Source organism: Myotis davidii, unplaced genomic scaffold (assembly GCF_000327345.1).
Source record: "Myotis davidii unplaced genomic scaffold, ASM32734v1 scaffold238, whole genome shotgun sequence".
NCBI classification, from domain to species: Eukaryota; Metazoa; Chordata; class Mammalia; order Chiroptera; family Vespertilionidae; genus Myotis; species Myotis davidii.
Window position 1 is genome coordinate 4,764,155 of NW_006293779.1, and position 27,598 is coordinate 4,791,752.

General features: G+C 42.9%; 2 protein-coding genes across 4 annotated transcripts in view; one reads left to right on the forward strand and one right to left on the reverse strand.

The window, feature by feature from the left end:
* RBKS (ribokinase) overlaps nucleotides 1-23,620 on the forward strand; it is a 64,326-nt gene extending 40,706 nt beyond the window's left edge. Inside the window, exon 9 of one of the 2 annotated variants that reach the window (XM_015566353.1) lies at nucleotides 23,326-23,620. In XM_015566353.1, coding sequence (XP_015421839.1) covers nucleotides 23,326-23,499 — 174 coding nt within the window. In that variant the 3' untranslated portion in view covers nucleotides 23,500-23,620. Of the gene's footprint in view, nucleotides 1-426; nucleotides 472-23,325 lie in introns of those variants that run through there. The other variant, XM_015566354.1, reaches the window with a different exon arrangement.
* MRPL33 (mitochondrial ribosomal protein L33) overlaps nucleotides 1-27,598 on the reverse strand; it is a 62,142-nt gene that overhangs the window by 27,063 nt on the left and 7,481 nt on the right. The window contains exon 4 of one of the 2 annotated variants that reach the window (XM_006767438.2): nucleotides 25,147-25,453. The exons of the other annotated variant lie outside the window; for it this stretch is intronic. Within the exon in view, the coding sequence (XP_006767501.1) occupies nucleotides 25,404-25,453 (50 nt within the window). The 3' untranslated portion in view covers nucleotides 25,147-25,403. Of the gene's footprint in view, nucleotides 1-25,146; nucleotides 25,454-27,598 lie in introns of those variants that run through there. 2 annotated transcript variants of the gene reach the window in all.

The window sequence follows — 27,598 nt, forward strand, 5'->3', positions numbered from 1 at the left end:
AAAAAAAACAAAAACAAAAACACACTAAAATAAATAAGAAATTAAAACGGTATATCAGAAAATGTCTAACACAAAATAGGCAGTAAAGCAGAAACAGGAATGAAGAAGCTACTGGAAGATAAGCTATTGTAAGCTGAAGGATAAAACTAAGGGTGAAAGACATGGGATCTAGAAACAGGCGATGCAACACAGGAGAGGAGTGCAGTCAAGGAAAGTGAAGGAAAGTTCCAGGAAGCAGCTGTGCAGCGAGCTCAGAGCCATGCAATCCAGATGAGGGCCTTAGGAGTAATGTGTCCCAGAAGAAAAAAAAGGGGGGGGAAGAAATAGTGAAATATCCATATATTTGAGTATGTCCATAATTTGAAGATGAACTCGTAAATTACTATGTAGAAAACCGGGGAGATTTTTTTTTAATTTTTCCTCTAGGTCATCTGGAGTCTAAGGGGAAAAGTATGATTAAGCAAATCTTAGTATACCACATGATTATGAATTTATAGTCATAACAGTATAAGTTCCAATTATAGATTTAACTAAAAATGGAGATTATAATCATATTGTGAAGACTGAAAGAAAAAGTGAGTGTGTGTTTGTGTGCACATGGGGGAAGATAAGAGAACTAAGTGCTCATCTTCCATAGTTGGAATTCAAGAGATAATATCAAAAACTGATTTTCAAAATAGCGGTATAATACACATTACCAGAAATTGAAGATAAACAGCAGAAGAAACCGCTAAAAGAATTTAAAGTATTTGCCTAGTGGAAATGGTTGTGGAGAGAGATGGAGCATTTATACTTTAAGTCCTATCTTTTTAAATTGCACATATGGGTGGCTCTGATTCTTTTTTTAAGTGACAAAACACAATGAGATACCGTGTCATACCCACTGGGGTGGCTATAATCAAAAATAGATAATAACAAGTGCTGACTCGTCTGGAGAAATTGGAACCCTCGAGCAAATGCTGGTAGGAATGTAAATGGTGTAGCCGCTATGGAAGACAGTCTGGAAAAGCTTCACGGAGTTAAATTTAGAGTTAGTTGCAATATGACCCAGCAATTCTACTCCTAGCTATATACCCAAGAGAAATGAAAACATATGCCCACACAAGAACTTATATACGAACATTCATAGCAGCATATTCATAACAGCCCAAACCTGGAAACACCCAAATTTTCATCAGCAGATGAATGAATAAACAAATTGTGGAATATACTGTGGGGGAGTAAGAGAATTTCTTTTACCCTTCTAGGTTCTTCTGGCTGGTCTAATAATTAAATCAACATGAGACAGAGTAACAAGAGAAAATAACCAAAATTAATTACACATGTATGGGAACCCCACATACATGAGAGGTTCTCAGGTACACATGAGCTAAGAATGAGGGGGCACCTTGGGGCTTCAGAGGGGAGGAAGGCCATTCGCAGGAGGATAAGAAGAGCAATATGTTCAGTAATTAGATGCTTGTCCAAATACCAAAGTTATTTTTGGTAATAACTCTTATTACGGGCAAGGCCCCAAATTTAAATTCGTTAAGGAAGAGTAAAATTTTCTCATGAGCCCACAGAGTCTTGATTGTCTTCGGGTCAAAAGATAATATGCCTGCCAAAGTGGCACATCTTGAGGAGGCCTATTCTAAACCCCTTCAATTCAAATAATAGAATGTTATTCAGCCATAGAAAAGAACACTGATGCGTGCTATAGGACAGATGAACATCCAAGACTATACTAAGTAAACAAAGCCAGTCAAAAAGGGCCACATAGTATATGCTTCTATTTACATGAAATATCCAGAATAGGTAAATCTACGGAAACAAAGTAGGTTGACGGTTGGCAGTATCTGGGGAGAGGGGATAATGGGAAGTGATGCTAATGAGTACAGGGTTCCTCTTTGGGGTGACGAAAATGTCCTGGAATGGTGATAGTTGCACAATCTTGTGGACATACTAAAAACCACTGAACTGTGTACTTTTAAAGGGTGACTTTTATGGTATGTGAATGATATCTCAGTTCAGAAAACAAAGGTCAAAAAAGTAACAACACGATCCATCTATCCATCTAGGCACCTCAGTAAAGAATGGGTGCTCTTGTGCTGAGGAATCTCCCATTAATGGCTCCACTGAACCTACCTGAATGGGTGCTCAGTGTCCCCCCCAGTAGAGCAGAGGTGACACAGGAACCAAGGGTAGTTATTTTCTGGGTGTGGAATCTCCCTCAGCGTTTTTATGCTATCTTTGTCCGCTCATCCGGCACTCTCATTATTGAAATTCTTGCCTGTGCTGCACACAACTGTTCAGCCTCTTCATAAGTCTGAAGAAGAGGAGATAACTGACGTGGTGAGGTGCGAATTTCCAGGGAGGCATTTTCTTCTGAACAAATGGGCTCCTTCACTTTCCTGTCAGGAGGGTGTTACCTGCTCTCAGTCGGTTTGTAACCTTTTCGCTTTTCCCCTCTTCCTACCTTGTCATACACGCTCTTTTAAAAATCATGTTGTGCAGCCTAAACAGATACAATTTTTTTAAAATATTTTTATTGATTTCAGAGATAAAGGGAGAGAGAAAGAGAGAGAGAAACATCAATGATGAGAGAGAATCACTGATCCGCTGCCTCCTACACACCTCGTACTGGGGTTGAGACCACAACCCAGGCATGTGCATCCTCCTGGTTCTAACCAGCAACCTCCTGGTTCATAGGTAAACACTCAGCCACGGAGCCATGCCAGCCAGGCAATTTTTATTCACCAATCATACCTCAGCAAAGCTGGAAAACATTAAATAAATAAGTCCACCAGGATGGGATGGACGGTGGGAACATCTGGTTGGCACCCTGTCCACTTGAGATCGACGGCCTGTCCCAGAAGGAGCCATTTCCCGTTCTCCGTCGGTGCTTCTGCGGACTGCTTGCTGTACTCAGTGTGCCTCAGTGTTAACAGTTGGATGCATCACTTCTATTTTTATGTTTCCCGTGTACTAGAGTGAGATGGTGGCAGTAGCTGCAGATGTCCTCAGCTCAGTTTGGAAGATATGACAGATGTGTCTCTTCCCATCTCTACGTTGTCTGAATCTCAGCCTCAAAATGACATGGCAGTCACATCACTCCAGTCCTTCCAACCTGAAGGGTGGTGGCTTTGACATCTTGTATTCACAGTTGCACAGAATAATCACTTCATAGTCAGAGCTACACATTTAAGCATGGTAATGTTTTAAGATCATTGTGCTAGTGTGATATAATATGCTGTAACATTAATTATCCTTGGCCTGTAGGCTCTGTAATATTTCTTATATATAAACTAGAGGCCCAGTGCACAAAATTCATGCACTGGTTGGGGGGGGGGGCCTCAGCCCAGCCCAGCCTCAGGGAGCCCTCAGGGGATGTCCAACTGTAGCGGAGGCAGGAGAGGCTCCTGTCATCATGAGTCCAGCTTCTGGCTGAGCAGTGCTCCCCCTGTGGGAGTGCACTGACCACCAGGAGGCAGCTCCTGCATTGAGCGCCTGCCCCCTGACACTCAGCGTCAGTGAGTGTCATAGCAACTGGTCATTCCACCATTTGGTCCACTTGCATATTAGCCTTTTATTATATAGGCTTGCTTTCCTACATGTAAATGGTGATGTCCTAGAATATACAGAGATACTCTGATTTTAAGAATTTTTCCCACAGGCTAAATCTGCCTTCTCAAGAATCACTCACTTTGTAATAAATCATCATAATTTACAGTATATAAGTAAGCTGAGAATAATCAAAAACCAGGGGCATGGGGGGTTCTCTTACTTATTCTTTATTTCCCTTTCTTTCTATTATATTTGAGTCCTGTAGTATTCACAGTTGCTGGTGAGGCACTAGCTGCAGAGATGCCCCCCAAGGGACAACTCGGAACTTGAGACTCAACTGGAGATTGCGGGGCTGGAGATTGCGCCAGTAGGAAGTGGAAACAGTTTCTGTTAAGTTTGCATGGAAGCACTCATGAGGGTGGTGACTGCTGGGGCTGATGGGTTACCCAGTGCTTTCCAAGGTCACTTCTCCTGTATTCCCTTCATCCTGAGGTCTGGCCTGCAGGCATCAGAGCTGCTGTCAAGGATAGGTTCCTGTTAACCCACCTGCAGGCCTGGAGAAGGGGCCTCAGAATGAAACCTGCCTATCAGCACCTTGATCTTGGACTTGTAGCCTCCAGAACTGTGAGAAATACATTTCTGTTGTTTAAGCCACCCAGTGTGTGGTATTTTGTTATGGTGGCTCAATCAGACTAACATACACAAGAAACAAATAAATGTGTTTCCAAAGTGACCTAAAGTGAATACTGAAACATCAGCTGTTCAGGAGGAGAAAATGATCTGACGTGAACTAACAGGGTCAGCCTAAACCACCTTTTGGTGAATATTCTGAGAGTTTTGCGTGTGGTTTAACTGAAATCATCGGTCCCAGTGGGCAAGGGCAGGTGACGGCCTGAGTTCTCACCCTGACTTAGCCATAACTAGCAGGCTGCTGTGGGCAAGCATTCAGCATGCTGGGGGCTCAGGCTGTGCACCCAAACGTGATGTGTCTAGAATGGGTGATCTCTGAGCATCTTTGACCTCTAAAAGTCCTGGTTCTTACAGACTCTTGGAAATGAGGACCCTCTGGCTAATAATGAAAAGCAGGCACTATTCTGTGCCCGGCACTAGGCTGGACTCTATGCATTATCTCACATGTTCATAACACCCCAGCAAGATGGGGTTCGTGCCCATTTAAGAGAGGAGGAAACAGTACCCCCAAAGGTAAAGAACCTGCCCAGAGCCATACAGCTGGAAAGTAGGCAGAGCCAGGAATTGATTTTAGATCTGTCTGTCTGTCTGTATGCCCCACTTTAACACCCCTATACCCTCCACCGCACCACTCTGCCTCTTGATTTGGTGGCAGTCTGCCTGGCCTTCAATCTCTCCTGGTATTTGGGCTTCCTGCACTGACTTGCCTTGTCACTTGTCATGATAGAGGCTTTTATAATTGCTTCATTTATCTCGATCTTCAGAAGCTGCCAGATCTGGCAAAGGCATTGCTTGCTTTGTGCAATACAGTGCAGCCTCACTTAAAGGCAATAACCCATGCATAGCCCTAAAAACAGTGGTTGGCCCACATAAGCACTCGGTACGTGTTATTTCTCATTAGTAGGTCCCTATGTGTCTGATTGTTCACCTTCCCTAGTACCAGGGGCTTGCATCACTCACCATTGAGTAGAGTGGATATGACTTTCCTCACTGTACCTCACTGGAGGGAAACCCAGGTCCCACTCCCATTGAACTCCCGCATCTTCCTGTATAGGGCAAGGAGCTGAACTGTGTGGATAGCAGTGTGGCAGGATCATGCTGGCCCAGCTATCACAGGGTCTGGCAAAGATCACGCTCATTCATTCTTGTCACTGAATGACCAAACCGAAGGAGAGGTGCACCACCCTTAGAGACTGCAGCCAAATCATCTTTTCTTTAAACTTCTTTAACTAGGGGCCTGACATGCTAACTAGACAGGCTGAGGGAAAGGTAATTCCTCTTTTCTTCGAGTCCCCAAACTATCTCTGTAGTTTAAGGAAAGAAAAAAAAAACAAAAACACTCCTCTTCCCTGCCTCGCAAACTCCTAGCCATCCCCAGGGTCCAGCTCAAAGTTCTCTGGGGGCAACCCCAATGATTAATACAATGCTGGGCATATAGTAACAGGCCCTCCTGAAAATATGACAGCGTTCTAGTTCCCTCTGAGAAAGTTAACTAGTGTGTGTATATGAGTGTTTGTGTGTGTGTATGTGTGTGTGTGTGTGTGTGTGAGAGAGAGAGAGAGAGAGAGAGAGAGAGAGAGATCCTCAGCCTCACTGTGAGCCCATGTTCTCGAGGGACTGGAGGACCCACAGGACTCCTCATATTCCTGAAATTCTACATTGCATATGCCAAGGGAAAGGATAAAGCTCAGGGAAAAATGCTCTTTTTTAATGATTTGAAAATAAAATAATTACCCACTTTCCCATTTCAAAAACCTATCAGATTATTTTGCCTGCAGTCATAGAAGGCCAGGCCAATAATAATAATAATAATAAGTTACAGAGGGAAAATGACATCTCTGAAGTTGGCATCATAAAATAAAGTAAACCCCAATGAGGCTCTGAAATAGCCCTCTTAACCTTAGGAATTATGTCAATAAATGGATGAGACATCTGCAAACTCTGCTGACTCTACTCCCAGAAAAGATGAAGACGACAAAATGTTCTCTGGCTATAAAGAAAGGACAGAGGACAAGGTAATTGCTAAAGAGACTGATGGACAAGGCGCAGGGCACCTGTCATGCCCCGGGGGGTTGGGGGGCAGATTAGCTCTATTGCATTACTTCCACCTCAGCACATCACCTCATTTACTAGCTAATCAGGCAGAATTAAATATTTTACATTATCTTTCTTAGTCCTGCATGGGAGCAGTTGAAAACCCAGGGCTCTAAAAATCTAATTGTCACTGCTTACCAGAACTGTCATCCTCACTTTGAGGAACTGAAACAGGGCCAAACACGAAGCTGTTTTTTCCATTTTCCTAAAGTACCGTCCCTCAGCCAGAACCGGACATGCATCAACCCGTGTCCAGGGCAGTACATTTTAAGGAGGCCCGAGGACACCTGGGATCCCAGCCCTGCCTTGGAACTCAAGTATGGCCAGGGACTAAAAGAAGAGAAGAGGGGTGGAGGTAGGATGCAGAGAAACAACAACTCTAAACCATAGCAGAGTCAAGACAGCAAAATCTAAATCTCAATATGGTGTTCCATGGGCCTAGATAGCACCTAATTGAAGAGAGAGGAAACAGTCCCTCTCCCAGTAAGAAGGGGTGGTAGGGGTTGTGGCAGCTTTTCACCCATCTACGACTAAGACTTCTTTTCCTCTCAGCTCCTGCCCCTAAGCCCCACTCTGCCTAGCTTTCAATCTCTCCTATTAGTGTGATACCCCGACAGGAGCCGTGGCCGCTTCTGGCCTGCTCCTGGCCGCTGCAGTCACACTCTGGGGAGCAGAGCTGCCGGGACTCTACTGTAGGTCTTCTATGTGGTTCCCATTGCGTGGCGATATCTCCTGGGTAGACCTGAAATTATGAGGACGTGAAAAACCACCTGGAGCCAAACCGTAGAGCCTAGTGAGCAGGAGCCGTGGCCACTATCCTCAATGCCCATTGGTGATAGAGGCGGACAGGAAATGAGTAAAACGGGTGTCGTTCATAGCTTGGTGAGCATCTGTCTGCCCTCTGTGTGAAAGTATGTGCTGTAAGTTAGTGGTGTGTTATCCGTGTTGACATGCTCCGTGTGACTAAACTGTTAGTGGCATGAATGCCATGTGTTTACGTGTGCATGTGTGTGTAAGTAGAACGTGCTATAGTGGGACAGTGTAAAGAGGCGACTACTCACTCTCACTTTTCCTCCTCCCATTCCTTTAAAAACTAGAGGAGTGCCCGGTACTATAGTATAACTCCTGAAAAAGCTGTGTGACTGGGGGAGAAGGGGCCAAGAGTTAGGTGAATTACATCTCCCCTAAAAGATTCTCTAAAACCTGAAAGTTTTATATCCTTTTCCTTCTTTGGTTAAAATAAACTAAAATTGACCCCTTTTAAAAGCACTCATTGGGCCTTTTGCTAATGACCCACTGAGCCGTCAAGAAAGGGCAAAGTACCCTAGCTGGCTTGGTTCAGTGGATAGAGCGTCGGCCTGCGGACTGGGGGGTCTCGGGTTCGATTCCGGCCAAGGGCACGTGCCTGGGATGTGGGCTCATTGCCCAGTGGGGGGTGTGCAGGAGGCAGCCAATCAATGATTCTCATCATTGATGTTTCTATCTCTCTATCCTTCTTCCTTCCTCTCTGATATCAATAAAGAAATAAATTTTGGGGGGGAAAAAAGAAAGGGCAAAGTAAAAACACTACTTTTGGATGAGGCAGCAGCATGTTGTGTTGTTTTGCTTCAATGGGTGGTGTGACAAGGTGTCCTGCCTTGGGGTGTGGGGAAAATAATCTACATATATAAAAGCCTAAGTGACCATCCAACCATTTGACCGCCCGACTAGTAGCTATGACACACACTGACCACCAGGGGGCAGATGCTCAACACAGGAGCTGCCAAGTGACAGCAACTTTGCAGAGTCCCCTCTCGCACTCCAGGCCAAGGGACCCCACCTGCCGGAGGGACCTCCCTCACTCCCCAGATGCCCTTCAAGCCCCAGCACCACCCCAGGTGAGGCCGCCGGCCGGGGAGGGACCAGGGACTGTGGGAGATTGGCTCCAGGGCATGTCCAACCTGTCTGGCCCAATCCCACCCTGCCGGCCACCTTCTTATTAATTTCCTTTCAATGTCTCTAGTAATAAAATAAAATAAACCAAAATTGGGAAAAGGAAAAGCATGGTTACGTTTGCTAGATGACTTCCCCATAACTGTTCTGTTCCCAGTTAGGATAATGTTTTTCCCTACTTAGTCCTCGCTTTAACTTTTAGTTTTAGCATGTGAGATCTAACTGCGTAGATTACTTTGTAAGTGAACAGACTGCATCAAAGATTTAACATTTACGACTTCCCTCAGTAGTCCCAAGGCCAATTGGATTGCCTTCCTTCCTTCCTTCTTTTTAAATTATGAAATGTTTTGATTATACAGAAAAGTATGAAGAATAGTATCATGCACACCCATGGATCCACCACCCAGCTTTGTTAATTCTTAACTTTTTGCTATTTTTGCTTCAGGTAGTTTTTCATAAATAAAACATTACAAACACAATATGACCTTTTTGCTTAAGGAGTTTAGTGCTATGAAGATTCAGCCTATATCAGAACCTAGCTTATAGGACACTTGAACAGAAGAGTAGTATTATTTTGTAAGAATTTCTCTTGGTCTTTGCCATTCTGCAGGTTTACTATAGTGAGTCCAGATCTGAATTTATTCTTATTTATACTGCTCATGACTTTGTTCTTCCTGAGTCTCAGTATTTGTGTTTCTCATCAGTTTTGAGAAACCTTAACCAAATTATTATTTAACTCCCTGCTGTTTTCTCCATCCTCTCCTGAAATCCCTACTAGGTATATGCTAGACCTTCTGGAGATTATAATACAGGAGGCAGGAAGAAGTGTCCATAGACCGTTGCACTGATCTGGTGAGAGATTATGGCCTGGACTAGAGAGGTGGTAACGGGATGTTGAGAAGTGGGTTGAAGAACTCTTAAGAATTCAGAAGACACAATGGTAGTTCATTTCATTTTTAAAAAGGTGGGTGTTGGGGACGTAAGAAGGATGTTTATTTCATGGTCAAAACAAATAGATCATTCTACCAGTCTCAGTGGGTCTCAGCATTTTTTTTTGAGCCCCAACTCACCTAAGAGTTAAGACCTACTCCCATTAGAAATAGCTCATATCATCAGGGATTCTGCAGATGGCACAGGAAGTAATTTACAAAAATAAAATGAAATTAAATAATGCCCAATGCACACCATTGGGTGTCCTGGCTGACTCTTTGGGGAATCACTGATCCATGCAACAGAGAAGCATTTGGAGCAGAAATTTATCCTGCACTTAAAGTCAATAATATTTGAAGGAAACTCTTGCAACATAACGTGAGTTCTGGTATTTCATCCTACCACCTGTGCGCAGACACTAGTTTACTCCCAATAGAAGTAACTTCATGTAACTACAGGCTCTCCCCCAATGAAGTGACAAATGAGCCAGTTTGGGATGAATTTGAGTTGTGTAGACAGGAATACCAGGTATTCCAGCCAAGGCACACACAGTTCGTGTGAATCATCCACACCAGCTTTCAGCAGCAAGAGTCACAGAACAATCGCTCAGTTTCCTTCCTTCATTTTTACTGTGTAGACCTGGCCCAAGACCCAAGAGTAAAGCAGCAACTGTAAGGAAGCAGCACATTATAAATAACCCAGAGAAGCCTTTTATAACAGCAACTGCCTGCTGATTTTGTGGCCTAACAGCTCAAGCAAAAAGGATATAAGTATAATATTGTGCAATGACTAATTACTCAAAATTTTGTGCATCAGCAGAAGTGGAACCTGCGGTTGGTGCTAATATTATCAAATGCCTTTGCCGTGTAATAATCTGGTAGCTCTGGGTTATTTAGCATGCAATTTTCACAGAGAACAATGATTTTATTTCAAGTGCCTCTCACTGAAATAAAAAAAAAAAAAGCAGCTGTTAGAAGATGAACATTTGGCAGAAAATACTTCAGCGGAATCATTTGTGAGATACTAAATCATACTGGATTAACTGTTTTCCATCTAGAATAGTGGAGTCACGAAGAAGAAAGATCGCTGACCACAGAAGACAAGGCCGGTCTTTAGAACCCAGTGAATCACTAACAGACATTTTAGTTTTAAGTGCCATTTATTCACCAATATATAAAGTTATTTATATACAAAGCTCCCATTAATATTGCCTGAAGAATGGGCCTTTTTTATTCCAGTGTTAGCTCATACTCAGGATTCTCCTTCTCTTTCATTAATAATGGAATTCTTTAAATTATAGAATAAATTAGCCCACCACAGACATTTTGGCCAGAATGGGGTTTGTAACCAGTTTTAAGTCTCCGCAGGCCATTCTCTGTGGCCAGACAGACAGAAGAGCTGTGAGGGTTGTGACTGGCAGTGGCGCCTGCTGAGCACGTTAGCCCTGACCCTGAACCTGAAGAGGGGCAAGGGCTGCCCACTGGGCTCTGGGCCCCAGGGTCCCCCCACTCACAGGTTGCCAGAGCAGGGCCAAATCCCAGGTTGACAACAGACCCTCATGTGCTCTTCAGGCTGGCCAACCACTGGTCACACTGGAGCGACACTGGAGGCAAAGTGATGTCACAACAAGCTGTGGGCACAGCCAGTTTCAGCCGAAGCACATTATGCCAGAGCTGCTTTCATGTGGCCATACTGATTCGGGAACATTTTTTACACTAAGTTATTATAACTGAAACATAAACTTCTCCTCTTTTCTAAACTATCAAGCAATGTACAAAGCGAACAGCTTTACCTTATCGTCGGTTCCCACTCCGGGGGTGGAGTGGGAGATGGGTAAACATTTAAAATGGAGAGTTTTCAGAGATGGCTGAGGATCACCACAGGGTGAAGCCCAGGCTGGAACAGAGGGTGACATGAGGTGCAGAAATGGGGGGAGTTAAGAGATATCTGTTCTGTATGTTATTTAGTATATTGAGACAATATGTCTACAGCTTCATCAAAATGCCCCATTTCCTTACGGGTATGACTGGCCAGCCCAGAACCCATCCAAACCCAGAAGCTGAGAGTGGACCCTGAGACCCCGAGACACAAAGTCAGGCCCCAGATGGATCCAACAAATGACCTCTGTCAATAGGGAACATTGCTGACTTGAACCAGGAGTCATTTGTTGCCAATAATGGAGCCCCATCAGTCTATGGTGCTGATCTCGGAGGCAGAACACCACAACCATCTACATTCATGTGGGTTGGGATGGGCGAAATACACGGTGGCAAGCTGGTGGGTTTTTTTGCCTTTGACTCAATTTTAAATCAAATTGAAGTGATACACTTATTATGATCATCTGTACTCTTACAAATGATTACTAAATACTTCTGGGCACCAATAAATGGAGAATCTGGCAGTTCTGGGATGAAGTTTAGTTGAGTTTTTCTTATTCTCTTGTAGTTGAATTTTAATCAATATAGTGTCATTTTTTAATACCACTTACACTCTTTTTGGGCAGTGAAATGCCGCCCTGAACATCTGTACCCCCCCCCGCATTGATTTTGTTCTCGACCCCCCATTGACCCCTGTTTTCATCCATCTAAATGAAAGAAGGCTTTAGCCCCACAAACCTCGTTCCAGATGAAAATGCATAATTCAAGAGAAATACTGATGTCAAAGAAGAGAAGGCACACCAATTTGTGTCAGCAGTTGCTGTAAATTAAAGAGGAGTACAAGGAGAGTTTAATGTAATGTAGATTTGGAAATAAAATTAGAACCAATATTTAGGCAGTCCTCCGCCTCTTTTTTCCCTGCTGTGACAGGAAGGATTGACTCCCAGCTTAAGTACCTAATGTAGTTCATTTTTTCTTTTTTGCTGAAACTCTTTTCCCCCGTAAAATGTTGCATGTTTATCTTTGGCATCCAAAATCAGATCTTTTCACCTTCTCCATTCTAATCTCAGCAGAATAGTCAGTAGGAAGAGTCAGAATTTTCCCTTTATCTTCCCCACCCATCATGTTTGCAGCACAGAAAGGACCCCTGCCATACCAGTCTCGCTAGCTCAGCTGCGAAATAGCTATTAATTCTTCCTTCATAACTGATTCTCTCTAATGTGGGTGTCACCCCCATGGCTTCTTTTCTTTTTCTAAAGCTGGAAAGTAAAAGGTTGATAATGAACATTTCACACGTGTGCTAAACACTCATGAGAATTCTCCCCTTTAAAAGAGTTTCAGTGGGAAACTTCACATTCAGTCCAATCCGACTGCCATTGTTCAGAACCTTCAGGTGGGTGAGGGTCGTATTTGAATGCCCTTTAGAGCTGGTGTGCATTATAGCTGCCCACTATTTTGGCCAATCACCGAATTCCCTAGCTTGATCCACACCTTAATCAATAAACTCAGTTTTAACAGATTCACTTTTTCCGGAAATAAATTCCTAAGCACGTGATTCTCAAAGTGAGCCACGGACCAGCAACATCAGCGTCCCTAGGAACTTATTAGAAACAAGTCCTGGGCCCCACCCCAGGTTTAAGGATCAGAAACTTTGGGGGGGGGGGTGGAGCCCAGCAATCTGCCCTCCAGGCAATTCTGAAACACACTCTAGTTGGAGAACCACTAACCTAGAAGATGAAATAGTGCCTTCATTGAGGATAGTCAGAGGTGTGCTACAGATCTTAAAGATATACCAAAACAGAAGTTTCAAAACCTTCGTGAGCAAAGTTGAAGTACATGTATGGCCCCTCCGGGGGGCTGCTTTAGTGGAGACTGGCCTTCCACGGAGGGGGTGTCGCTCCTGCCACCTACCCATGAACTTGAGCAAGTTCTTCTCACACTTGGTTTCTCATTTGCAAAATGAAAGGCCCGCCCTATCTGCCCCACAGGATTATAATGAGGTTCAAAATGAAACACATCTACAGACATGCTCTGTAAACCAGCGAGTACTGTGGGAAAGCGACAATCATGTCATTCTGCCAATAGGATTCTGGCAGTCCGAGCACTGTGTCAGGGCAGAGTTGGGAGAAGGCGTAGCCAGATCCATTTTTTTTTTTTTTACTATATAATGACTGATTCTCCCCTTGGTGGATGTGCCTCAGATTCTGCCATTGAAGCCCACCGATTTATCTGGTGTTAAATAGGAAAACCATTGCCTGGTCAGTGGCTACAAGAGGCTAGAAAAATATGTCCATTTTCAGACATGCTGTTTTCTACGGAAATCTCTAATGATCGCTGAGGGCACATATGTATGTGGGCACTGAAGCTCTTGTGCCCAGAACTTGCCACACACCAGCAGTGAGTCTGTACTGAAGCCCCCCTCTCAGCCCTGTGCGAGGGAGTCATGGCCTTCGAGAAGGAAGCTAGTGTCCACTGCCACATATTAATCATTGCAAAGAGAACCTAAAAGAAAATACATACAAGGTGTCCCCAAAAAAGTATACACACTTAAACAGCTGGTAGCCCAATTTTGAAAATGAAATGTGTTTTAATAAATACTGCATTTATAATTATTCAAAGTGTGCGTATACATTTTGGGGAGAAACCCTATACATAGCTATGGAAGGTGATTTGGCTTTGGATGGTAAACACACAAAGCAATATACAGATAGTGTATTATAGAATTGTTATACTTGAAACCTATATAATTTTATTAACAAGTGTCACTCCAGTAAATTTCATTTATTTTTTTTATTGCTTAAAGTATTACAAAGAGTATTACATAGGTCTCCTTTTTTTTTCTCCCCTTGACATTCCCCCAGGCTCCCCTATCCCCCAGTGTCTTATGTCCATTGGTTATGCTTATATGCATGCATACAAGTCCTTCGGTTGATCTCTTACCCCCCCCCCCCCACTAAACCCTCCCCAGGCTTCCCACTGTAGTTTGAGGTGCATATATCTTTTCTGATTGGTGTTTCTGTTTTCTTGGCATATATTCCTAGCAGTGGGATCACTGGGTCAAATGGGAGTTCCATTTTTAACTTTTTGAGGAAACTCCATACTGTCTTCCATAGTGGCTGCACCAGTCTGCATTCCCACCAGCAGTGCACGAGTGTTCCTTTTTCTCCACATCCTCTCCAGCACTTTGCCAATGTAATCGCCGATAAGAGTTTAATCTCCAACATTTATAGGGAACTCATACAACTTAACAAAAGGAAGATAAACAATCCAATCAAAAAATGGGCAAAGGACCTAAATAGACACTCTTCAAAAGAGGACATTCAGAAAGCCAAGAGACATATGAAAACATGCTCAAAGTCACTAATCATCCAAGAAATGCGAATCAAAACAACAATGAGGTACCATCTCACACCTGTCAGAATGGCTATCATCAACAAATCCAGTAAATTTCATTTAAAAAAATATTTTTTAAAAAGAAAATCCCCAAGCAAATCAAATCCATAGAAACCATGATTTACGAGCCAGAACAGTTCATGTGTCTGTGCTTGAGAAGAATGTAGGGTTATACCTTAAAGGTTAGCCTTTACTAACAACTTCACCAAAGAAATTCTTAAACAGCAAGCCTCTGGTGCATTTATCATTTAACTTAAAAACTTCAAAGAGTACTCCAGTGAGCATATCTGGGCAGGAAGGAAGGTAAATCTGTTGCCTCGATGATTATTGGGAATGCAGTTTTAGTAATGAAATAGTTCCCACCAGGCCAACATGAATTTCACTTTTCACAAAAAGTGCCAGCTAAAATCAAGCGATAGCTATGAATCTAATTAGTTAATTATGATTCAATTATTGGTTAATTATGGAATTAGACTATAAAATGATTTTGCTCAAAAAATGTGTGCCTATTTAACAAATCTATATAGACAGAAAACAGATTAGTGGTTCCTAGACATGGGGGTAGAATATGAATGAGGAGTGACTGTTAACAGGTACAAGGTATCTTTTGGTGGGGGATAAAATTTTCTAAAATTAGACTGTGAGATGGTTGTTCAACCCTGTGAATGTAGTCAAGAACACTGAATTTTATACTTTAAATAGGCACATTATATAGCATGTGAGTTATATTTCATTAAAGCTGTTTTTTAATCAAATAGCTAATAAATTGTAGAGCCAAGGAAAATATTGTGCCTACTTAAAAGACAGAAATAAAAACCACATCATGCATGTGGTTTCATACTCAATTAATATGAAATATAACGCAGAAAATATTTGCTCTTTCTTTTAATCACAAGAGTACTTTAAAAGAGACAATCTCAGCCTAATAATTGAAATTTAAATGTAATAAATTAAAGTGGCTAGTGGTAAAAGCCAAAGTCATTGACATTTATGACATAGTGATTTGTCATGTTCCCTACAGATTTATTTAGAATAAAAATCAGCAGCACTTACACAATAATGATAAGAAAACAAGGTTCTCATGTCCATCATGATGTTCCTAAAAGGATCTGTTTAGGGAAGGTTGAGGTTGGGAAGGATGTGATCTCATCCTGATGATGCAAGTATGTGCTGATAAGAGGAAACAGAAACGTTCAGATCTGAGCTGTGAAACAGAGCTTTCGTCTTGTGTGAGCAGCACGTAGCTCATGTACGTGTATCGGACAGACCACTCAGTCTTGTCTGCCTAGGAGAGAGCCTTTGCACTTTCCTGCCTTGGGAAGAAGACAGGCTAGGCCACATAGTTCTAATCTCCTTGTGAAAGCCCTCATTCCAGGTGTGGGTTTGCCCATGGCTTATTGGTGGCCATGGAGACCTTAGAGCAGTGGTTCTCAACCTTCCTAAAGCCGGGACCCTTTGATACAGTTCCTCATGTTGTGGTGACCCCCAACCATAAAATTATTTTCGTTGCTACTTTATAACTGTCATTTTGCTACTGTTATGAATCGTCATGTAAATATCTGATATGCTATATGTGTTTTCTGATGGTCGCGACCCACAGGTTGAGAACCGCTGCCTTAGAGGGAGGTAAACAAGAGAGGAACAGGATGGGAGATGTAGGAATTTCTGGCTCAGTGGAAACAAAGCAGGGAGCTACCAACCCCTGCCCAGTGTGCTTTGCAATTAAGAGGTTGCTGGTTAGGGCTTTGAAACTCACCAGAAGCCCCGGATATTGGCAGTTCTTTGGGACAAGAGGCTCTACTTCTCTGTTCCTCAACCTTTATTTCATAGTCACCACTCAACCCAAGGAGCATTTTAGGATTTTTTTTCCCTGATTGTCCTCTTCTCCCATGAAACTTTAATGTTCTATCTATTTCTCCATCTATCTATATCTGTTTACGTACCGTGGCCCTTTGGAAAGCTACAAATCATTGTATCAAAGATTTTTTTCACCACTACCCTCTACCTCTGAAAGAATGAATTTTCACCCCCGTGGGGAGATATGCCCCAATTGAGGATGCATACACTGGATAGAACGAAGGGTCTAAGCAGGGCCTTTCTCTTTCTATTCATACTTGAGTGAGTAGTGAAGTCAGTCACACGGAGAAGGTAAATCAGGTGACTCAGTGTCCATCACTAACGAGGATAAGCGGCAACTTCAGGCTCCAACATGACTAGAGAAATGTTCTCCAAGATCACACTGTCCCCACACCATCCGTTCAGTCTGCCTGCCACCCTCCAGACTCCGCCACCACCCCCTCTCCCTGGCAGCGCACAGGTCACCCTCTTCCCATGCCGTCCTCCAGCCCCTCCCAGCTCTAGGCCTCTCCCAGAAGCCTCACTCGTTGTTCTCCCTCTGTTCCTTCTCCTCTGCCCCCTCCACACCCCTCCCACCATGAGAGCATGAGATTTACCAGGCTCTGAACCTTTATACTCTTCACTTACATTTCTCTAATGTCCTCCTGATAACCTCATAAAGTACCTCCCCTACCCCTGAGAGGAATGGGTCAGAGACCCTGGCACGTACAGATGGCCATTGGTAGAACTCTGCAGCCTCCCTTGTAATCAAACGCTACAGGAGCCTGGCTTCTGCCTCTTCCTGGCTGCGAGAGCATTCCTGGATGCCCTCAACCTTCTACTCTGCTGGGAGCACAAGGCAGGCACAGCATAAACAACGCCCTCTCCCTAGGACCCATGGGATCATCTCCTAGAATCTTGACCCTCTTTGTTCCTTAGAACCCTTGTCTGGCCCCTTCTGACCCTGGTCATGGGCTTTCATTTTCAAAAACATTATTAGCTCATTAAAGGGCCTCCAGATGACACCATCTAGTCTAGCTCACCTTTGTTAAACACAGTTCTGCTCCAGGCACTGGGCTAGGCCTTTTCACATACATTATTTAATTCAGTATTTATAATTGCCCTACCTCATAGGTCACAGAGAGGTTGAATAACTTGCCTGAATGGTGAAATCAGGGCTCCAACTCATGTCTGTCTCATTCCACACCATTTACTGCATTGTCCCCGTTGAGAAAACATGTTCCCCGCTATGTAGAGAGGGGCTTCACTGTAGGTGTAAAGATAATGAATTTATCATTCTTAGAAGATGACACAGCTAAGGAAGAGGGGAGAAGGCAGGATTTTAAGTCAGGTTTGTTTGTTTTCCCTCTGTGCTGCTTCCCCAGGGGTCATGACACCATGTCTCCTGCCAGTCCATGACTAGCCCTCCCTGGACAAAGAATTACTTTTACTTTCCCAGGCCCAACCACACATTCATGCCTCAACCTCCTGCAAACAGGAACAAGGCGGAAGCCCCATTCTTAGAACATGGAAGCAAGAGCAAAGCAGGGCTTGCCACCAAGCTGGCCTCAGAGTAAGCCACCTCAGCAGCTGGTGTGGCCCTGCCTGCATGGGGTGGACAGCAGCAGGGACCCTGGTGGGTTCATGTTGTTCTCTCTGCCTTTCCTGAGGCCCTTGCAATATTCTTTTTTTAAGAAGAAATTAGCTTGAGATTTAGTCCTGTTTCATCCCATCTGCCTTTTTCCTGGCCTCCAAAAGCCACAAGCCTGGCTGAGGAATTCAGGTCCACAGTGTAGGCTTTGGATGGCTTTGTGTAGGGAGAAGTTTTTAAAAGAAAGTGGGATCCACTTGTCAGATGGAATGCGTTAAGACATCGAGGAGGAATGCAAGGGCTTTAACTGTAGGGTCCCTCAGCAGTTTGGGTGATGAATCATCCAGTGTGGGTAGAGATTCCTAACAAATGAAGCCTCCTGATGACATAATTCTTGCAAGATCATCTGAGATCTGTTGTAGCCGCCTGATTTCATCACACGGGGTTTTTTCCCCCGAACCACACTTAATCCTCATCATGCCTTCCAGCTCATCCATTTTTCTATCATCTGGAATTTGACAAACTAAGACTTTCAGAAGTCTGTCTCATTGTCATCCCTCCTCCAGGGCATCTTGATAGCATGTGCTCCTCACCAAAGGCCAAGGACAGGAGTCTCTAGGAGGGTTCCTGACCCGGGCTCCTGGGTTCAGGGGAAACACAGTGCTTTCAATAGAGTGCCAGTCAGCAACTATGTGTTGACCTAGCTGATACCTGAGTTGAGTCAAGGGAGGACTCAAGGCCAAGGTATCTCCGTGAATGAAGACCCAAAGTTCAATACATGAACAGGAAGAAGAGATGAAACTGGAAAAGTAGACTATGGAGCCTTGTGTGCCATGCTGAGGAGCTAAAATTTTATCCTAAGAAAGATGAGAAACATTCAGAGAGCTTTCTGGAATGGAATGGAAGTGAGATGGCCATATGTACAGCAGTGTCACAAATGGATTGGAAGGGGCCAGACTGGAGGCAGGGAGACTGGTTAGGAAGTTAATGTGGTCCTCTAGAGGTGATGTGACTAGGAAGTAGGGCAGTGGGAGTAGGGATGGAGATGAGAGGACAGATGTGAGAAATATATACATTGAAACTTGGCACGTGGAGGTTAATTAGGTATATGGGAGAGAGATATTCAGAAGACCCCCAGATTTTCAATGTGGAGCTGCCACAAACTGAAAAGGTAAGAAGAGGTCTGTGTTCAGGTAGTTATGGATTCAAATCAGGCATGTTGAGTTAGAGTGCATGAGGCTGGTGGAACACACTCACAGGTAGATATATGAATCTGAAGATAGAGAAAAGTCTGCACTATGTATATGGTGAGTATGCATAACAGTTTAAACTATAACTGCACAGTACTAAGTCACTCAAGAAAGTACGGGGAATGAGAAGGAAAATGGGCCAGGACAGAACCCAATGGAATACCAGTATCAATGGTGCCAAAGGAGGAAGAGGAATCTGCAGTAGAGAAAAAGAAGGAAGGTTGGAGAGACACAGGAACCCAGGAGAATCCCTTACTGCTCCGTGCCTCTCCCCTTCCTAAACCTTCTACCTAAGCCCTCTGGCTGTCCTATTCCTTTAAAGCAAGCTCCTTTATATCCTTAACTCCCCATACAGCACTCACAGGCGAAAGCTGCTCCTGATCCCAAAGCTTCCAGCCACCCTCCTCTACTATCCTGTAGAGGCTCCTACATCTTTGAGGTTCATGCACTTCAGTTATAGAGGCTTGACCTCCCTTCCTGATAATTCTGTTTATCTAAGATTCTGGCATCTACATCACCATTTTTCTCTTCATTCCAATGCTATCATCATGTAGGATGAGCCATCACCAAGTCTCATAGTTCCTAGATGCCCTCACCTACAGTGACTCTTCACTTTCACTCCAGCCTCCCACTCCCATGGTGACTCCCAGGAAATGGTTAATACCTGGCACTACTTCAGTTCTGTGGGAATAAACGTCACATCCTACTCTGACCACAACCAGCTCTCTCACCTCTTTCAGGCCCACACTTGCTCTCACTTCCCTTAGATTCCTCCAGTTTCTTCTGACCTGTGGATCCCCTAATGACCTCTCTTTCTTCCTTACCCAGGTTGGACTCTGGCTGTTCATCTGAAGTATTCTTTCCCAAAACCTTTGCTTCCTTTGCACCCCCGTTCTTCCCTCACCCCTGCCCAGGGCAGCTCTCTTCTTTAAAAAAATGGGACCCCATACAGAGGGAAATCATTAGAGATTCACGGTCTTCACTCTCTCATCCCTGTCATTCTTCATCACTATAGAAAACATAAGCCCTTCCGATGGAGAAACAGGGAAATTTAAGCAATAGTCAAAAGCCCAGTCTTTCTCTCCTGAAATAGCTTCTCCACCTGCTCTGTTACTGGATCTCCACAGATGTCCGTGGTACCACTCTTGACTGCCATTTACCACCTTTATCTTCACCTTGAGCAAGTTATTTAACCTCCTTGAATCCTAGGGAACTGCCTCTACCAGTACCACAGACCAAAACTTCCCAGAACTCAGGAGTGTGAAGGCCCTGGGGAGAGCAGGAACTTCAGAATGCCACATCCATTCTGTAAGAGCAGCTCTTCCTTAAGAGGAAGTCATTGTGAGAACACAATGAATAGTAGCCACATGGGTATTTCTGTTGAAGAAAGAAGAATTATGCCATCACCCCCTTTCGCACAAAAATAATTTTCAGTAAAAGGTTAAAACCATCATGTTGTATCAATGAGAACGATTCCATTATTCCAAGAATGATTGATTGGAAAGTACTTTACTTGCAGGAAAATCATAGTGATACAATACAGCTTCCACTTTTAAAGCACTTTCCATTAAAAAAATTATACCTATGTCTAAAAATAGTTATACTGAAGATGTGAATCAACAGCCGAGTAACTTATTGGCACTTGAAAGCCCTGTGGTATAAACAGATTCAATACAATGGGACTATCAAGTAGCTCTGGCTGTGGCAACCTAACCTCCATGTTCATGACAAAAGAAAGTGACTTGCCCTTCAGAGAGGGTCACCTGGCCACCTTGGAAGAGAACACAATGGAACAGGATCAATTGGTCAGGTCAACGCAAAGCACTGAGTGACACAGTGAGAAAGACAGAGGGGACAGAGCTGTGGTGGCTGCCCTCAGTTTTCAAAGTGTCCCCAACTGTATGCAGGCCTGTACACAGGATAGTACAATGTCCCAAGTGTCCTAAGAGGAGTGCAAAGGAAGATGAGCAATTAAAAGAGAGAGAGAGAAACCAAGATGGCGGCATAGGTAAACACCAGAAATTGCTGCCTCGCACAACCACTTCAAAAATACAACTAAAAGACAAAACAGACATCATCCAGAACCACAGGAAGGCTGGCTGAGTGGAAATTCTACAACTAGAAGGAAAAAGAAAAGCACACTGAGACTCAGAGGAGGTGGGGAAGTAAAGTGCAGAGGTACGGAGGTGCACGTGGAAAGGGCTGGCAACTGAGGACATGGTTATCTTTTTCAATCGGGAGGGAGTCTCAAGCTCCCGACTGCTCTGAACTCCACTTCCGGGCAAGTCTCTGGGGACCCAGACTCATACGGAATAGCTTGCATGTGTCCAAAACTGGGCCTCACCTGGGCACCTCCAAACCCCAAAGAAGAGGAATCTGCAGATCTCTCCATAGCTCCTGCTGGGTAGCCTCAGGCAGAGGCAGTGTTATTGTTATATTTCTTACATTCATATCTGGAATTTAATTTTGTAGATGATGTGAGCACTAAAACTTGGAATCTTAGAGTTTGCCATGACTCTTCATATCTTGTGGCATTTTCCATATTTTCATAATACATTCTCCATCAAACTCATAATTTCTCTGGCTCCAGACCTTTCTGCTGTCGCACTGCTGTGCTGTAACCTGAGGGAAGGCAGGAACCGTGTGTGTCTCTTTCTCTATTGTTTCCTTCAGGAAGGACCAAACAATTGCAAAGCACCTAGCAGTGCCTGACACAGCTTAGAATCAGCCGTGGGCAAACTCCGGCCTGTTCGGCTGTTCTATCCGGCCCGCAGAGCTGAAAGAGCGGAGGGTTCTCTTGCTCTCCCCTCCGCACCTTCACCAGCAGCAGTGTTAACATGTATTAGTTCACACACACACACTCCATCCATGCTTTTGTTCCGGCCCTCCGGTCCAGTTTAAGTACCCATTGTGGGCCGCGAGCCAAAAAGTTTGCCCGCCCCTGGCTTAGATGCTCAGAAAACATTAACGGGAGGAAAGAAAATATGGAATTCATACCTGCATTACTATTGCTGCTTGGCGAGTTTAATATTGTTTGCTTTATGTGTAAACAAGGGAAAATATCATTTTCCTTAAAGCCATTCACTGTCTCATGAGCTCACTGTTCCTTCCTCCTCTTAGGTCTTCTTCCTTCCAGGCTTTCCTTCTCTCTATAAATCTGTCTCATTCCATAAGGACTCCCTTCTTCACAGAGCCCTTCTTCAAAGCCTTTCTTAAAATATAAACTCTGCCACACTATTTAGCAGTTAATCCACAATGGGTTATACTCCTTCTCTAGTACCCATCACTGTGCTGCACCCAGCTCATGAAATACGGCAGCTACAACCGAAACAGTCTTGCATGCGAAGACCTCTATTAAGGCTGAAGTATAGCTTCAAGATTTGTAATGAAAGCTCTTTGGCCCAAAAAAAAAAAAAAAAAGCCAGCAAACTAGAAAAAACTGGAAAATGGCCCTGAATGCTGTTAAATACCAGAATGATTTTTCAAAGTGAAATTGTGTAATTACATTTAATTTATTTAAAATGCATTTGTTAGCCCTAGCCTGGTGTGGCTCAGTGGTTTAGCGTCAATCCAGGAACCAAGAGGTCACTGGTTTGATTCCTGGTCAGGGCACATGCCCAGCTTGTGGGCTTGATTCCCAGTGGGGGAGGCATGCAGGAGGTAGCCAACTGATGTTTCTCATCAATATTTCTCTCTCTCTCCCTTCCTCTCTCTAGTAATCAATAAAAACATATTTTTAAAAAACAACAACAGACAAATCCTAGTTAAGGTAATTCTACAAAATACCTGACCAGTTCTCAAAATGATCAAGGTCATCAAAAATGAAGAATGTCTAAGAAACTGTCACAGCCTACAGGAATCTAAGGAAACATGATAACTAAGTGTAATATGGGATTCTAGATGAGATCTTAGAACAGAAAAGGACATTAAGCAAAACTAGGGAAATCCAAACAAATATGGAGTTCAGTTAATAATATATCGCTACTATCTCATTAGTTGTGACACGTGTACCACAGTCATTTATTTACAGAACTGGGTGTGGGGTATATGGAAATTCTCTTGTCATATCCTTGTAACTTTCCTGTAAATCTAAATCTATTCTAAACCAAACGTGTACTTACTTTAAAAATACAAGTTTGGGGGAAAGATGACTACAGGCTTATCTCCACAACTGTACTTTTAATTGCAGGGTGCTGGCGACAGTTTCGTAGGAGCTTTGGCCTTCTACCTGGCTTACTACCCAAATCTGTCCTTGGAAGAAATGCTCAAGAGATCCAATTTCATCGCAGCAGTCAGCGTCCAGACTGCAGGGACACAGTCATCCTATCCATACAAGAAGGACCTGCCACTTGATTTGTTTTGATTGCTACTAACTCAAACATAAAAATACCTGGAAATAAAATGTTCTCGAAGGTGGTCAGTCTTAATTAGCAGCTTACTATAAAACGTCGTCTTCTCCTTTCTTTGCAAATATTTTCATTTACTAAGTCACCCTCAAGCTTTCATTTATTTCTTTACTATGATTGATTTCCTTGCTTTTCATGCAAGAGTTAACCAGAAGTAAGGACTCCATGCATGACCAGGACCTGTACAAACATTACTACTACTCAAGAACTGGCAAACTCTACTGGCAACAGGTCAGGAACACTAGCAGAGGTTGTGGACAAGGGTCAAGTCAGAACAGAAAATGTTAAACCAGGGAATGGGGGTTATGGATGGGACCACTCAAGCAGTTCCTAAAAGTGACAGCTGATATTCAGCTTTGGCGTTAGTGTTGTCAAAGCTTCTGGTTTTGCAAGAGAAGCCAGAAGTTTTGGATGTTTATTGAAATCTTTGAATGTTTAAGTGTCAGCAACATTTTTTTTTTATGTAAATACCACCTGTGGGCCACATTCAGCCTACGTGCTGAATAGACAAGTCACTGGTTAAGCCAGTATTTAAGTTTTGTTTTGTTTTTAAAAACCCAACTCATGCATGTCACAGACCCTTTACACTGGGCTTAACAAGTAAGATCAGGTGGAAGATTTTTCTTGCAACCCAACACCATTATGTATAGTTCCAACCTAAAAATAGCCAAGATCGCACCTATTATTGCTTTGAACCAGAGCTTTAACAAAAGATGCCACAAAAGAGCGGACTATCATGCCACAAGCCTCCGAGACTCAGCAAGAATCCACATCTAATTCCATTTCCAGAGCGCTCCTCTTGCATTTCCTCAGGAGACACAGATTGGGCCTGGGAGGGAACACCTGTTATTTTGAAACAGCATTGGTTCCTTAATGCTGGTAGTCATGGTGGGCACTCTCATTCTCCCACATAAATGCTTTAAATGGGGTAGGATCTGAACCAGGAGAGCTCAGAAAATGAGCTGATCCTTACCTTCAGCCAGAAATTCGACAAGTAAAGAAAAAAATGGGCAATTTTGAAAATCTGTGGGAAACAATAGCTTGAGTGAGAAAGTACGTAGCTCTGGGCAGGGCAGGAGTCTTTATCTGAACATCAGGGACTCTCAGTGGAATTTCCAAGCTGGTTAGCTGTGCAGTAACACCAGGCCCCCACAGCCTTCACTCTAGCTTATAGAAATAACATAGAATCTCTTATTTTATATATATATATATATATATATGAAATAAAGGAGTCCAAAGCTGCGCTAGAAAATCTTAGATAATGCATTCCTGAGTTTGAGAATACGGACCAACAGTATTTTCCCTAAGTATATAAGCACAAATCAAAAATAGTTCTCCTTTGTTAGAAGGCTGAGGCTGGCTCCCTTCTTATCACTCCTGCTCACCTCTGCCATCTCTGTTACTGCATGGGAGTTTTTTAAAGATCACTCTGGAGTGTTGACTACCTTTTCTATGAAAATCAAGGAGGAACCGCCTGGAAACTCTTGCACAAGTCTCACTGTGGAAAATATTCTTTCAATACATGAAACAATGGTTATTTTTTAGTAATGTAGTTGTGTTTTTAATTTCAAATAGTGGGGGAAAACATCACTAAGAGACAATAGTACAGGCTATTTTAATATATTTTATTACGGGCTATAAAAATATCCAGAAAGATAAAGAAATGGGATGCAATGATTTATGTCCTAATATGAAGAACTTTCTTTCACTGCATTGTTTTCTTCACAATGGCCTTCAAATCACAGGAGGCAGAGATGCCGTGTCATTTCCTCTTCTTTTATTACATGCTGCAGGATTTCTGAATCAGTACCCCGCCCTCAGTCTTCTCATTTATAAATCAAATGCATTCTCAATCCATTGTTCAGAGGGAGCGTATTTTTTTCTGTTCCACAAAGAGGACTCTTGCTCTCACTACAGGAGGAGAAAAAAGGATTATGGCAGAAAACTAAGTATCATTACCATTTTCTAATAAAAATATGTATCAGACCATGAGCCCTCTCTTTTGTTTTACTTTCCTTTGACATGGGGATGGAGTTGACTTGCAAGCTCAGCTCCTTGATCCCAGAGGCCAGAGAAGACCAGAGAAAATGGTAAGGAAAAGAGGAAAGGCCCAGCCAACCAGTGGCATCTTTGGTACCCCAGGTCATATGTCAATGAATGTGAAATATTCAAATTTAAAAAGAAAATTATGGGCAAAAGATGGAAAACACTTGATGTCATCACCCAGTTGATATCCACTCTTGTAGGGGTAAGCAAGGACAGACTAGAGCTGGACTCCAGAAAAAGGGCACTGAGAACTGAGCAGACGGAAGAGAAGTAACATACACATTAAGTTTGTACTTTCCAGAGATGGTTTCCTACCCCAAATATGGATTTTCTAATTTGGTAACAAAATTAACATTATAACCACAATCTCATTATTATAAATATAGGAGAGTGCAGTTCTCTGAAACAAAACCAAAACAAAAGTGCTAATGCTCGGATGAAAGATTGAAGACTAGATGCTAGGCAATAAGGTTTTCATAATTCCTATAATGCCCTATAGTCCTCCATTAACTTCATCTATCTATCTATCTTCTATATATTCTTTCTCTCCCTTTTCCCCAACTCCCCCACTCTCATACACATACATACATACACACACATACACATACATACACACACACACCCCACCTTATTCTTCTTTGCCAAAAAAAAAAAAAAAATACACCCAGGAACTCAAACAACTATGATATAACAATTCACTTGTCCCTACCATACAAAGAGATTTTAGCTTTTTTTTTTTTCCTCTTCTATAATCAACACAGACACTCTATATAAGAGATTCCCAAACTGACTATGATTAAAAGTTAGCTAGGGAGCTTACTGAAATAAATCCCTGCCCTTATTCTGGTTCCTTCGATCTAGGCTAGGACTGGAAGTCTACATTTTTTAAACCATCATGATTCTAATGAACAGCTGGATAAGAACCATTATTCAGTCCATAGAATTTTATCTATAAAATTAGTAAAAATGAAATGTACATATTACATAGGGATATTTTTCATATATTTCAAATCATCTAATATTAAATACAAGTAGGACTGATGCTCCTTCAGAATCCAAGAAAGACTACAAAACATAAAAAGGTAGAAAACAAAAGTTTTCTATCAGACAATATTATTCATTGCAAGAAATAGTTCCCCATGTTTTTCTACATCGAGCTAAAAAGATAGATAAAAGAAGGAACTTGTCTTCCTGATAACCAATCAGGAGATTATGTAAGTGTGAACAGGAGCAACTGACAAAGATTAGCAAAGCAAGGCTTTATTATGAAAATGTTTTGATTCATTCCCTTAATTCAAAGAATAAATACTAAAGTCCACAGAACTGTGCTAGACAATGTGGAGTTTACAAAAGTATAAGAAGACTCCTTAGCCCTGCCGGTTTGGCTCAGTGGTTGAGCATCGACACATGAACCAAGAGGTCACTGGCTGATTCCCAATCAGGGCACATGCCCAGGTTTCGGGCTCAATCCCCCATAGGGGGCATGCAGGAGGCAGCCGATCAATGTTTCCCTCTCATCAATGTTTCTATCTCTCTCTCACCCTCCCTTCCTCTCTAAAATCAATAAAAACATTTTCTTTAAAAAAAGAAGAAAAAGAGTCCTTGGGCATCTGGTGTGGAGGAATGGCAGTAAGAGGTAGGAATGACAGTGGGGCTTCATGGCCTTAAATGCTAGACTGACCACAGGGGATGGTCCTGATTAAGAAAAAAGAAAAATCAGGAAGATTTATCTGGCTCCATGTAATAGAAGGAATAGGAGGCCTGGAGTCAAAAAGGCTGGGTTCACACGCAGGCTCCATCTTTCTCTGCTCTGAGTCCCTGGGCAAATTTCTCAAAATACTCTATCTTCCCATGAGAGAGATAACTCCAACTCCCACACAAGGCTGCTGCCAGATACACAGTGAACACTCAATGCGTGCTAGCTGAGCACCGTTATCCACAATCATAAACATAAATTTTGTCAAAATATTTGCTGCTTACCACATAGAAAAATGAATCTGTCAAGTTCTT